Below are 14,198 nucleotides of genomic sequence, written 5' to 3' on the forward strand. Positions count from 1 at the left end.
GCTCCTGTAATTTCTTATCCAAGTGGGGGCTTCCACTCAAGTTAGCAAGACCCTTCTGTAATAATTTCTGCTTGCTAGGAATAGGGCCTAAAAAATTTTCATCTATTCTACATATGTCTGTATGTATTTGCACACACACACACACGTACATATACACGCATAAACATGCACACACACAAATTTATGAATATATGTATATATATGTACATATGCAAAGAGACAAGAATGAAAAACATGTCAGACTTGGAGTGTTATCCGCTTGTCAGAACCATTTAAACTACTATCTACACAGTACATATTGAAACTCAACTTTAAGATTTTTTATTTTTATGTACAGTTCATTTTTTTTTCTCTGGAAATAAAATATCTAAATACAGACAGACTGTAATGTTGTATATGTATAGCTTTCAACAATACTTTAGCTGAATAAATGTTTTGTACATAGTTCTGTCTTTTAATGGAGTTTACAGCTACATTGATAAAATGGATTCCTCATTTCCTTGATTGTTTTTAACCAATAACAAGCAGAGAGACAATTACAAGTTAATATTAATAAGCAGCTCAAATAACACTAGTTAAATTATGTACAATACAAACCATTCATACAAATGAAGACTAGAATATTGAATTTGTTACAATATTTTGTAATAAAGATAAGACAGCCACTTATAACTTACATGTTCTCCGCCAGGCATTTTTCTTCTTAGAGATCAGTTGGAGAGTTTTTAAGTAGCTTATCTGGCCTAAACTGAACCAGGTTTAAAGAATCAGAGCTTAAAGAGTCAGAGAAACATGAAACCAGAATGTCTGCCCACATGTAAATTCCAAATGTTTGCCCATCTTTACTAGTAACAGGCTCGCTCCATGGAAAAAGAGCCACCTAACACCACCTCGAATGTGCCTACTGTATGCTGGAAAAAAGTCACGATGCTTTGCTGTGTTCATATAATAAGGAATACTGAACTCTAGACACACATTTTTCCCATTTTAACAAGTATTTACTCCTACAGTATTATTTACCAGTACAGCTACTCCAAGCAGTAGAATGCATGAGTGAGGATTATTGATTGGCGTATACTCAAAGGACTTTCAAAGAGATTTCCATAACAGTCTGCATTAGAAACCATTCTCTGTCTAGTTAATCCATTTTTCTTGATGATAGGTTATCCTGAAACCTTAGATATCAGACAGTGAACGCTCTCTTAACAGGAATCTCAACAGATGTGAGCTGAAAAGAGTGTCTCTGTGTATGTGTATGGTTTTATTTCAAATCCATAGTGATTTATGACTAGACTGATACATGGAGCTGTCTGGGCAAAAATTACATTAGATTGTTTTCCACTAACATATTTGCAGCCATTTGACATCATCATCAGCAGGTAGACACATTCCAGGCAATAGATGTGGCCTTCCTCCTTGAGGTTACAGCCCTGTCATATGACCTTTTTTATTCCCCAGGCTTCAGTCTCAGACACATGTCGGTCCTCACCCTGATGGGAAGTAGGGTGTGTCACTGTGGTAGTTGTAATCAGGACACACCTTCTGTACTAGTTTATAATCTGTACTATAAAAGGAAATGTAAATACAGATTACTTTAAAGGGCTTAGAACAGAGCCATGACACATGGCTCTGGGTCTGCTCCTGATAACAGGTTTTTGAAGGGTCATAGTTGCAGAGTGTGTTCTTGGTAGCCTTGTCAACTTTTTCATACTCAATTCGACAGTTAAAGGACTTGGAATCTTTGGCATCAATCACCGTCTGTTGTGCCAAGTCAAATTCAACTATTTTTGTAGGGGGCACTAGGCTCACAGATACATTCCCTTGACCAGTGGAGTTATGCCTGAAGTAAACACTAAACGTCCCATTGCCATGGTCAACGATTTTCCCTGTTATTAACAGATTTAGCTTCACAGTCTTGATGTTGGAATGAAAATCGCCCCAGCCGAACATTTTCTTAAATTTCCCAGTCTTGACGATGGGCCGTCTCTTTGCTCTGGGCCGAGGCTCTTGCAGGTCTGTGGAGTTCCTCAGCCAGTCCCAGAGATCTTGCTCAGAATAAGTTTCTGGGGCATCATATCGCAGGTCCAAATCTGTATCATTTTCCTTTCCATGAAAAGTCTGTGACAGCAGTCGGCTGATGGACAAGTCTTTGCTACTTTCTGTCCATATATGTTTTAGTGTGGATTTGGAGCTTCCTGATTTTAGAAGTTCTGTTTTTCCTCCATTTGTTAAGTTTGCACAGGTAACCTGAAAAAGAAAGAAGGGAAGAAGAAAAGATATATTGAGATATGTAATACAAAACCCATCATTCCCACCTGAGACCAAAATTATCATGTTTCAGAGTCACAGGGAATTTTTTGGTTTTAGAAATTAAATTATAACTCTGTACTCAGTAAAACAAACCAGAAGTGTCTATTTTCCTCTTCTTTCCAAGTAGTTATTACTTAATTCTTCTTTGCCAGGCTTTTACACTGGCCTTTAGATTCAATCCCAGACATTCACACTATTCTTCAGCATGAAATCTACTTCTGTTACTATGCCTGTAAGTGATGAGTATGTAATGAAGTACTGCACAAACTATGGTACACAGCCATGTCATCCTCCAGTCTGTATGTTGCTTTCACTGATCATTTCTCATCTCAGAGTGAAGTACTCTTGCTTGAATGTTCTCTCTGCAAAGTGACTCTGTCTTCCACCATCAGAGACACATTCATTTATTTTTGCTGCCCCTGGAGTCCACTGTCAGGGTGCTGTCATGGTGGTGCCAGCCTGACCACGCTCAGAGTCCATGTCATTATAAATCTAATAATAATAACTTAATTTCCCTACTCCTTTTATGAGTACACATTGGTCTGTGTTCTTGACTGTGAGCTTCATTCACAACTACAATATAAATAATAGAATAATTAAAATTTTAATGAGTTTTACGTCAACAGCTATATATACTGTGTGCTGTACCTCAATTAATGCAAGAGGAGTCACCGTCTTTTCTTATAGTCCTTTACAGATTAGCTATTGGTTTGTCTTTGTATCTAGTATGGCATGCATTTCCTGGTCCTCACTTCACTTCTTTTTTCACACCTTCTTCCCCAAACCAAAAAGTGATATGTGCAAAACAGAAAGCATTTGTGTGTTTAGAAGAAAAATAGGGCCACTAATTTAAAAATAGTAATAAAAATATCCTGCAAAATCACATTTTTAAAAAAGACAAACTCCTGCACCAAGTTCCTACAAAATCATGAACTTCAGAGACAGTTTATCACAGAATTTAGTGTCAGAGCAATTTGTCTTATTTATATTTTTTCTCTTTGCCTTAACCATGTGAAAAACAGAGAACAGATGCAGCCTCACAGCTGTCTAATGTGCAGCACTGGTAGAGAGCTCTGACAGAGCATAGCAGGGAGGGCTGGAATTGGCAGGGGACAGTGGATGGATGGAAAGGGACTGACAACATCCTTAGTCTCGTTCTCCCTAAAAGCTCACACCAGCCACACTGCCACATTTTTTAACATTTGAACTGCTCTGAAGAGGCCATCGAGTTTCTTATTTCCCTTTTAATGTCTACATAGGAGATTCTAAATATGCTTGTTTGATTCCTCTGTGTTCTGGTACCAATTTATCTGCTTCTATCATACTTGCAGTTATATCTTTCTCTTCACTTAAAAATGAATTGAGTGTATTCTCAACCCACGAAACCCATTGGAAACCAGCTAGTATTTAAATCATGTCTCCTCCCTACTGGAATAACTGGAGGTATATGTCACGGAAGATATCTATCACAGCATGGCCTTTTCACTTCCTAACAATCATGGAATTGAAGCATGCTTTCATTAACTTCAATACTTTTTCAAGGTCAGTTGAAGGCACATGCATAAAATCAGTCTAAATTGTCTTAATACATTGATCGGATAGGATGCATGCTGCCAGCCTTTTACAGTAAACAAATAGGTAAATAAATCAGTCACATCTCACACTGTACCTCCCCAGTGCATTTCAGGGTGGTGGGTCAGTAAGGGTAATAGATAAGATATGGGCTTTATTTAGGATTTTGCCAAAGAAATTACTTCCTCCTCTTTTGAATGGAAGGAAAGATTAAAACACAGACTAGCATTTTGATAGCCAGTTTGTAGCTGCATCATAGCATCAACACAGTAAGCCAGGAGAGAAGCTGTAATGAAATGCACTGATGGTGTACTGGTTAATGAAGCAGCAATGAAGATGTCACAGGGAGAGAGAAAGAGACTCAGAATATAATTTTGCTGTAGCATATCAGGAAGGAGTGCAAAATAAAAAAAAAAGAAATGTGGTTAAAAAGAAAAATGTGCCTGTCTAGCATGAATCTGTCACCCTGCTATGAATCTAAGCAGTTAGCTAGCAGACTTAGTATACCTGCAATCTGTAGGTAGGATACAGATTGCTTACCATGCTATATTTTTCTTTGCTCACAGCTTGTTTTTCCTTTGTTTTGCTTTCTGCATCCAATGATTTACATTTCATTGCATTACACTACAAGATCCATGTAACCAGATATAATGGTAAAAAACCTTTTAAAGAGAAGGTCTTTTTTTTCAGATATATAAAACTGAACACCCAGGAAAATAAGGAGGTATTTTCTGAAATGGTTGCTGACTGATCCAATAGAAGGGTTTTTTTGAAAACCAATGTATTTCGTGGAAATAGATGATTCAGATTTCATGTATGCTATATTACTTCATACCTGATCTAACAAATACAGTTAATTGTTACTGTCATTGATTTTGTAATACCTGAAAGACTTCTGGTGATGCAGTTAGCCCCAAGACCTCTGTTTGTGATTTTCAGTGTGGGTAACTGGCTGCATTCATGATTAAAGGCCTGAACCTGTCCTCCCTAGTGTGCGTAAGCACTAGAAAAAACATCCTACAAGGGTTAATAAAAAAGCTTTAGAATTCACTGTTCTTCACTAACATGTTCCAGCCAATTGTTTTTTCATATACTGTTAGTATACTATGTGCTATAGAAAGTACCTATATGTATCCTCAGAGACTCACACACCCAGTAATACAGAGCATTGCTGTGTAATAGAATTTCTGCAAATGCAGCAGTTGTTTTCACATGAACCAATCCACAATTTTCTTCCATCTCTCTCATTTCCAACCACAAGGCTGCAATAATACAGGAAATATCATGCAAATCCATGAGATTTTGCACTTAGTAGTGTAAAAACTTGATTACTAAAACATAGACCTATTTTAGTGATGCATGAAAAAAGAGTCAATTTTAAATTGCTAATGGAGAGCTAAAACACTGAGCAGCCCAAATTCTATGGTGTTTTTTTGTTCTCTTCCTTGAGTATATTTGCATATAATTCAGAAACTTGCATATTCTACCTTATCAATTAGTTCACTATAACCAGAGTTGCTTTCTTTTCCACAGTTAAGTGCCACTCCTAGGTGAAACATTGAAAAGTCAGGCCCACATGTACTGGACCTGGCTAGGATAGAATAAATTTTCTTCACAGCAGCTCATATGGTGCTGTGGTTTATATTTTTGACCCAAACACTGGTAACACACTAATGTTCTAGCTCTTGTTGAACAGTGTTTGGGCAGCATCAAAGCCTTCTCTGTTTCTCTCTCAGCGCCTCAAGTGAATAGATTGGAGGGGTACACAATACATTGGGAGGGAACACAACTGAGCAGATGACCTGAACTAACCAAAGAGATTTTCCAGACCATATGACATCATTCTTAGCAATGAAAAGTTTTAGAGGGGGGTTAGCCTTCTTTTTCTCAGGAACTGGGGGGGCATCACTCTACCTGTGGGAAGTGGTGAGTGTTGCCTTTGCATCACTTCTTTTATTTTGTCTTCTCTCTTCTTCCACCTACGCTTCACTTATTAATTTCTTTTTTATCTTGGCCCCCAAGTTTTCTTGCTTTTCTTCTTCCTTTTCTCTTCCCCTGTCCCACAGGGAAAAGTGGGTAAGTGAGCAAGCAGCTGTGTGGTGCTTAGTAGCTCACTGGAGTCAACCTACAATACCACTACAGTGCATATAGCAATGTTACAAAAGGGCCAAGAAGGGGGGATTTCCTCCATGATTGTATAGCTAGAAGTGTTTTTAGAACAATTATGATGTCAGAAGTGTCCACACAGAACAATAGTAAGGAGCAAAAGATTTAGAAATGCTTATCCAATACCACAAATGTCAGTGGAAAAGCACTCAGTAAGCACAACAGACTGACCTTTGGTTCCAGTCTTGTACTTTTAATGGAAAGTACAAATTTCCACTACCTAGTAAAGTTTACTGATATCATAAAGGTACAAGGACCTGACTGCCAGGTAACCCTTTTCCAACAAATAATGACAAATTGTTATTCTATTTCTTCTGCTGCTTCTAGGAAGGAGCAAATATAATGTTTTCCATGGGCAAAATATCCCAAAGAGTCATTTAAAAAGACACAGGAATTGATCTGTAATTCAGTTTTTACTCCATTAAAATAGAATACTCCATTCATTTTGTATCCTTGTGTTTGAGGGTGAAGAATTTTTTTATGATGATGTTCAACATTAAATGTATTTTAATGAATATGTGTAGTTCATTTAGGACTTCCTAAAGGATCGGAAGGTTATTTGCCTCAGAAATTTAGGAGTTCTCTTACAAGACTCTGAGTTCTAAATGCTTTGTCAGGTCAAACCTGAACATTTGGAGCAGAGGAAAAGTTGGAAAAGGATCTTGGGAAGCCAGGAAGGCCTTCAGTGGTGAGGTATGCCCTCTTCTCCATGTAAAAACAAACATAGTAACATTAATTTAAGACTGATCAATTTGAGATTTTAAAAAAATAGTCATTCAAAGAGGTACAGAATGTGTCTTGATTTCTCACTCTTTTATTCTAGCTCTATTACAGTTCATTACCTATAATTACAGTATTGGTTTAGAAATTATGTATTTATTCCTCTGAATGTATGACTACTTGAGGGCAAATGAAAATGTAAACAAACAATCTAATACTCAAGGTAGAAAATCTCTCTCTTCAGGTAAATAACTAATCAAAACCAAGATCATTTTTGCTGGCATAGTACTGTAAGTATTTGGCAGCACTGTCTTTGAATAAGCTCTGAATAAACGAATTAAGAATTTTCTTTCCTTGGTCAGTTATCTCAGATACAGCGTAGATAGGAGAGTACTGATGGACATGACTATGAGCTGGACCACTGTCAAGGCAGGACAGCACTCAAAAAATTTTAGCCAATTTCCTCATATTAATCCTGTTTATGCAATGGGTGGAGGGAAATCTGAATCTAGTTTACTGTTTGATTTTGATCAATTTTTCTTCTCATAACTGTCTACAGACTGTACAAAGTTACTAGTGGCATGGAAATATTTTATTCAGTGAATAATTTCCAGACAGTTCAAAGCCAATATTCTACAGAAATTTGACCATAAACAAAGAAATTGATAATGAAAGTTAATGGAGATATGATTATGGCAGAGGGGAGTAAAACAATGAAGGACTTGTACCTGTTATAAACTGACACTTTGGAAAAGGAAGACAATAATGAAAAAACACGTACATTAATATTTCACAGAAAGAGACCTCTGATTTTAACTTATAAGCCTTTTTGCTACATGTAGTGAAAAGAATAAAGATATGGATTGGTTGATCAAAAAAAATGCAAACTTGGATGAATTTGACAAATGGAACAGTAAATCTTGATCTACTGTGACAAATGAGAACAGCAAACTGGCTATGCAGGATCAAACCAAAGACTTATTTACAAAAACATTTTGTCTCCAATAGCAGCTATAAGAGATGCTTGAAGAGCAAGAAGATGGCAAGCATACGATAGTCCCCTAATTTCTTCCAATCTGTCAAATACTGCAAGTTTCCTCTGCTAGATATTGTTTCTGTATAAGTTTTCTGTTTCAGTAACTCTCAGTAGACTGCTCTTCTGTGCATTTGTCCACTCTGATGCTTTGTAAAATTTAACCTCCATAACAACCTTCAGCAATGAGTTCCACATCTCTGTCTTACTATTTGTTTTAAACTTGGCTCCTGCCACCTTCTTTGGAGAACCCTTCATTTTCCAGATGGAACATTCAGTCTCTGACCAAATTTCCCATGCTCTTCCTTACTTTTCCTTGCTGCTACACTTTACATATTCTTTCTACATATATCAGTGAGTGGAAAAATTGATGATTTCTGGATATATAAAGAAGCTTAGTTTTAATCCACCAGTACATACCTCAGTTATGTCTACTCATAGTAATAAATAAATACTGATCACTTTTCCAGCCTTGAGTACCAGCCTCCTGGGTCACAGGAATAATCCCTTGTAGGGAAGCCATTCTATACCTATATCTTTGAATTTCCTTTTTGTCTTTCTCTGAAGCCTCCTCAGTTCAACTATCAGTTCTACCTTTAAGATGAAGAAACTAGACTGGTACATGGTATTCAAGATATGGCAGAGCCGTGGTCTTGTATGGTAGCAAATGTCCTTCTATTATTTGTTCACTCTTTTTTCTCCACTAATTCATAATATTTTATTTGGTTTTGATCAGTAACGAGCACTGAAATGTTTGCATGGAACTGTCATAACCCTAAAATCTCAGTCCTATTTCTATACAAAGCTAGGATTTTCTTTTTTCCCCATGTGTTTCACGTTACATTTACTACCAGAGAATTTAATTACTTAATTTCCTGCCTATTTACTAATTCTGATAAGGTCTTTTTGCCATTCCTCACTGCTGGTTCTTATCTTTTCTACTCTGAAATATTTTGTCACCAACAAACTTTCTTATTGACCTTTCCCAGGTCATTTAAAAATATACTGAACAGCAGAGGTCCTTGCACAAAACCCTAAAGAATTCGCATGGTGATCTCCTTTCATTATTGACCACAGAAAAAGAAGCATCTGACGTTTTCAACAATATTTTGTAAAGTAACCACTTGGGATCATTCACTTAAGCATAAAGAAATTGAATTCTGTCACACAAAAACCAGAGGAAAGGTGTATCTTTTTTTTACTCTCTTTAAGTTAGGAAATTGAACATAGTATACAATGTTACTGCAATTTTTGTGTAGATCTACCTTAGAATTCATATAAATCAACTTAATACTATCAGCTGTGTTCAGCTCAGCTTTAAATTCTGTATTTTTCTTGGTTTAATCTATGACCTATTGTGCTTGTTCCAAATGGCCCTTGTTAGAAAGAAAATGTGGTTACCTGAGCTTTTTTCCTCATTCACACAATAAAAGTTTTGCAAGACCAAAAGCTGATATAAATTCAGCTGATGACAGCTAATATAAATTCAGTGAAATTTAACATCATTGGAATTAGAGTGCCTATATCAGTTGATATCTGTTTGAGATCTGACTAAGAATCAAAGACTAATTAAAAAATTTGTACCCACAGAAAAATTAGGGCAATAATATAACAGTAGAGACACTGCTTTGTTTAGAGACATTATAATTCTTAACAGTTGTTGATCATCAAATATTACGATATTTCAGTGGGCTGCTCTAGAAAAGAAAAATAACTATCAAATGTTAGTTTTACAGTGCTCTTCTACACAATGTAAGTTGCTTGTCATAAATAAGCCTGAAAACTAGGAAGCCTCAAATAATTTTCAGGAAATGCAAAGGTGATAAAGCACTTTCAATGCTTGATTTCCAATGAGAAGTTTTCAGAATTACCATGTCAAATTTTGCTTTAGTGTCTCATTTCCTCTCCCTTGCATTCATGTTGACTGTGGACTAAGCTGCGACACTGCCACAAGTCCTGTGAATGGTAACAGACTGATGAAAGAAAGTGGCAGCCTGACCCCACATGTTAGGAAAGAGTCAGAACACATTCTCTGTCAGCCCAGTCCGTGATCTAGGGTGAGAATCACCTCAATGATCACCTCATTCACCTGGAGTTCAGGTTTGGATCTAAACTATTCCTTTAGCCATATTCCATAATCAAGAGAGAGAGAAAACCAGAATGAACTACTTCCTCTATCTCCATAAGGTATTGATGAACCTTCAAGGACTGAATAAATGCTTTTCCTCTAGATGTCTAAAGGTGAGCAAGAAAGATCTGACCTATGGTGCATAGTTTGCCCTGGCGGGAACACCAGGGAGAGAACACAAAGGCTGTAGGTTGGAAGGAGCACAATGATTGCTCTAGCTAAATGCTTTCTGAAATTTTCTAGTTACGTTCAAGGCAACTGGTCCCTATACATCTGTAAGCATGCTCCAGCTAGTGCTGTGTTACTCATACAGTAAGGCATGCAGACTTGCTAGTATTGCTCCTCTTTTTAGATATAGGAAATTTCCTATCTGGAGATTTCCTTTCAGAAAAAGTGTAGGTTTTCACTATCCTGTTATCTTTTGGGTTTGATTTAATCATACAGATAATTTTCCCAGGTATTTAGAATTTGAAAAACTACTCTTGAGCCTATTTTGTTCACTAGTGACTACAAATAATGTTTCATAATCAAGCTTTTAAAAAGTATTTAGTCATCTAAAGATAGATAGGCCCTTGAAATCAATCAGATTTAGATTGTAATTATGGAGACATTTTTTCTGGTAACAATGCCCTAACTGATAGTTTTATCTTTCTCCTTTTTTCGTCTGCTTCACTCTGCAAAAGCTGCCCTCTCATCTGTGGCAGTACAGCCATGTGTAAGAACTCATGACTTTTTTCTTCCTTTCACAAACTTCCAGAGTGGAAATCAGACTCAGAATTAAACATCCTGGCTCTGCTAAGTGCCTGGAGAAGACTGGGAACTTTGAACCAGGAATCAAAACCACAGATCCATGGCAAGAAAAAATGAAAAGCCAGTCCAAATAAATGTTCCACTCTTTTTCTGGAAAGCAGGGGTGCAAACAGGCATTGCTGTCACTCTTGTCTCTCAAAGAAGGAATCTCATTGGTTTTCCTTCAAAGATGTAGCTCCTACAGAAAAAAGAAGTAATTGACATTGTTTATTTAATTTAAGAGGTTGACAATATTAGCAAGTCAAACCAAAGGTCCATCTAGACCTGTACCATGTATCCAACAATGGCTAAAAGTTGTTTTTTGTTGAAGAATCCAAAATCAGGGAAAGAATATACTACTTCTACCAGAGAATCTTTCCCATCCTCAAGCCTTTTAAGATCAAGGACTTTTTAAGCTGGATTTATGGCTATGAATTTAATAACTTTCAACAAATATCACTTATAGGAACTTGCCTGTTTGTCTCTGATACTTCCAGTATCTGAAACATCCTGCAACCAGCAGTTCCACCTCTTAACTTCAGACTGTCTGAGTAATCGTTTCCTCCCATTTGTTTTGAACAAGTCACCTCTTAGCTTCATTTGATGCCACCTAAATTCTTGTCCAGTAGGCCACAGAAAAATCTAGCAAGGCAGAAGTATTTTTCCTGTGGGGTTTAGGCAGAAGCTTGGTGCCTGAATGCTCAGGCCAGGCAAAGCTCTAAAAGTTTATGGCTGGCACTAGAGGAGCCTCCAGGACAAAGAAAGGAGGTGTTGTCTGAGTTACAGATACTTCCAGAACTACACAGCTCCAAAGGTTGCAGTCAAGGGGCAGCGTAAAACTGTGGGTTTGGAATACATAGGAAGTGTATGGACTCTCTTGGCAAAAATTATAGGCCAAATTCTAAACCATCATTGAAGTCAATTGTAAAATTCCTGGGGGAGCAGAAGGATGAACATAGTGTGGTATTATGTAGCTTAATTTCATTTTCTTGCCTGGTTAAGGCAGAATGGAAGGTGTTTGGTTTGTAAAATATAATTTCTCTTTCAATTTAGAAAACCTTATACTATCCTGTATAATAGTCTGTGAACTCAAGGACCAAATGACTTACAATACACTGTGAAAATCTTCACATTACAATTTTACAGCTTTCTGCTTTTTGCCTTAGAAGTGCAGGAATTCAGACCAAATATTTCTAATGGTAGAGATGCAAGAGAATTTATAAAGATTTGGAAAAGGATTGAAATATAACTGTATGAAATATCCTATTAACTCTTGCCCTACGTTTTACATTTTTAGAAAGAATTTAAACTAAACTCTTGAAGCCTGCTGCCTATGTTGTCATTAAAGATTTTTCACTTCAGTGGATTATGACTTTTGAAAATTCACCCCATCTCCGTTCAGCAGGGGATTAAACTTCCATGGAATAAATTAAAGTGGGTTAAAAATGTCTAACAGTGTTTTAAGACCTCTGTATTATGCCAGTATCACAGAGTGCTGCTAACTTTGAAATGAAAGTCTAGCTAGGTAAATAAATTTTGCCAAGGATCTATTGTTCTCGTTCCACATTCCTATAAGCCTTCTTTTATTAATACTGGCTTGCCATTTTCTGCATACATGTAGAAAGTAATATTAAATAAAATTAGATTTTATATGAAAGGCCACAGAGCAACATTTTAATCAAAATTTGCACTGTAGTTTGCTTTATGTATTACATACTGAAGAAAATGTCCATTTTCATATGGGTAGACATATCTTCTGAGGAAGGTGAAAAAGACTATAATGTGTGATATCCCAGTACTATATAATGGACAAAGTCACTGTGCATTATTAGCATGCTCTATTAGTATTACTCAATTTTACATACAGTTTCCAATCATCCACTTCTAACATAAAAGTTTAATAAAATTAAAATACTGCCACATTTTACCCAAATAGTTTGGTGCTCATGTGTTTGATACCATAGTTTTCCAGAGAAAAGCATTAGAATGTTGATACAGCTAAGTCACTTTCCGCATGGATATTCATGGGTGCATCGTAGAAATCTGAATTTTAACAAAGTTGTCTTTTGAGAAGATTTAACTCCCACTGGTGTTGGCAAAGTGTACATTTCCACACAAAGAATTTGTATGTCTGTATGAGATACTCATGAAATACAGAAAAAGTCTTGCACAAGTATAAGAAATTCTATTGCAAAAATATAGATTCCTTTCATTAAAATTGACTGTTCTTCATTATGAGTTATTCATTTACTACAAACAGCTGAATACTTCAGAAAAGGCATTTTAAAAGCACAAAGGAAGCCATTCTAAGGTTCACTCAGAGTATGGCATATCCCTGCTAACTTCTATGCCTTCATCTTCACCTTATGCCCTTGCCAGATCTGCATACTGACTTCTCAGAAGTCTTGTGATCACAAAGAAGAAGGTTTTCTTCTATTTGAATTTCAGCCAGAAGCAGCAATATATTCCCTTTCTAACTGTGTTTGTTTAATAGGCATTGATCGTTCATTCATTCAGTCAATGGATATCAAAATCTATTAATCCATGTCTGAGAAAAGAGGTGTGTTTCTTTAATGTTGTTCTGGTAAGGAAGGGGAAGATTAAACAGCTATTCTATCTCAAGGGTACTCAATTTTTATTGAGATTTTCTCAGTGGTTTTGTCAAGGTCTGCTAATTCTTACAGGGGTCTGCTCAGCAGTTAAGCAGAATGTGGGCACCTGCTCTGCTGGGTAAGCCAAGTGCTGCACATTGTTTTCCAGGCTATGACATACACAAACGTGTTGCAATGCTCCCAAAGTCCAGAGATGTCAAAGAAATACAGAGTGTCCTATTGGAAACTAGGAGACAACCACATGTTACATATTTACAAGATCCAGGCAAAATTTATTCTTGATCCGAATCTGAAAAGGACTCTACCACCAGTTTACATTTTTTCAGTTGGGATACAGTGAGACCAAATAGCCTCAGAAAAAGTCCTACCCCATTTGCTTACATAGCTGGTCTTTCTGTGACTCTGGACACAGGTATCATAAGAGGCCTGTTGTGCCATTAAGAGGAATATAGTTACAAAGTACTACAAGGGGATACTGTACACCAATTACTCTACCTCTTGTAAACTAGTGATATCCATTCAGTATGGTACTTCGTTGTAATGATTATCCCTGAACCTGTACAGACCAGTTTTTTAGGTCTATGGTACCTTTCTGAGTCGATCCAAACAGGCATTGGGAGGGAACCTAGCACAGGCAAGCAAAACAGAATAGAATACCCAATCAACATTGTCTGTGCCCGACAGTAGTCTTGTATTTTCTTGCTACAATAGTATCACACCTAATTAAAAGTGAAAATTAATAGCCAGCAGGATTAATCAAATTCCATATGCAAATATCTTGCTCATGAGAGCCATGGTCCAATTGCTAGTACTATCACTAAGGTCATTAATTTAAATTGAGATGAGTTAAGAGTCCTTTGGGCATTGA

The 14,198-nt window shown here is 36.7% G+C and overlaps 1 protein-coding gene across 4 annotated transcripts in view; it reads right to left on the minus strand.

Annotated features, from left to right (window-relative positions):
- Positions 1-298: 298 nt before the first annotated feature.
- The window catches only part of NXPH1 (neurexophilin 1), a 143,017-nt gene continuing 129,117 nt past the window's right edge, over positions 299-14,198 (minus strand). For all 4 annotated transcript variants that reach the window (XM_042802212.1, XM_042802213.1, XM_042802215.1 and 1 more), the window contains exon 3: positions 299-2,247. In XM_042802212.1, coding sequence (XP_042658146.1) covers positions 1,486-2,247 — 762 coding nt within the window. In that variant the 3' untranslated portion in view covers positions 299-1,485. The remainder of the gene's footprint in view (positions 2,248-14,198) is intronic.

Source organism: Tyto alba, unplaced genomic scaffold (genome assembly GCF_018691265.1).
Source record: "Tyto alba isolate M040663 unplaced genomic scaffold, T.alba_DEE_v4.0 Super-Scaffold_38, whole genome shotgun sequence".
Classification (NCBI taxonomy): Eukaryota; Metazoa; Chordata; class Aves; order Strigiformes; family Tytonidae; genus Tyto; species Tyto alba.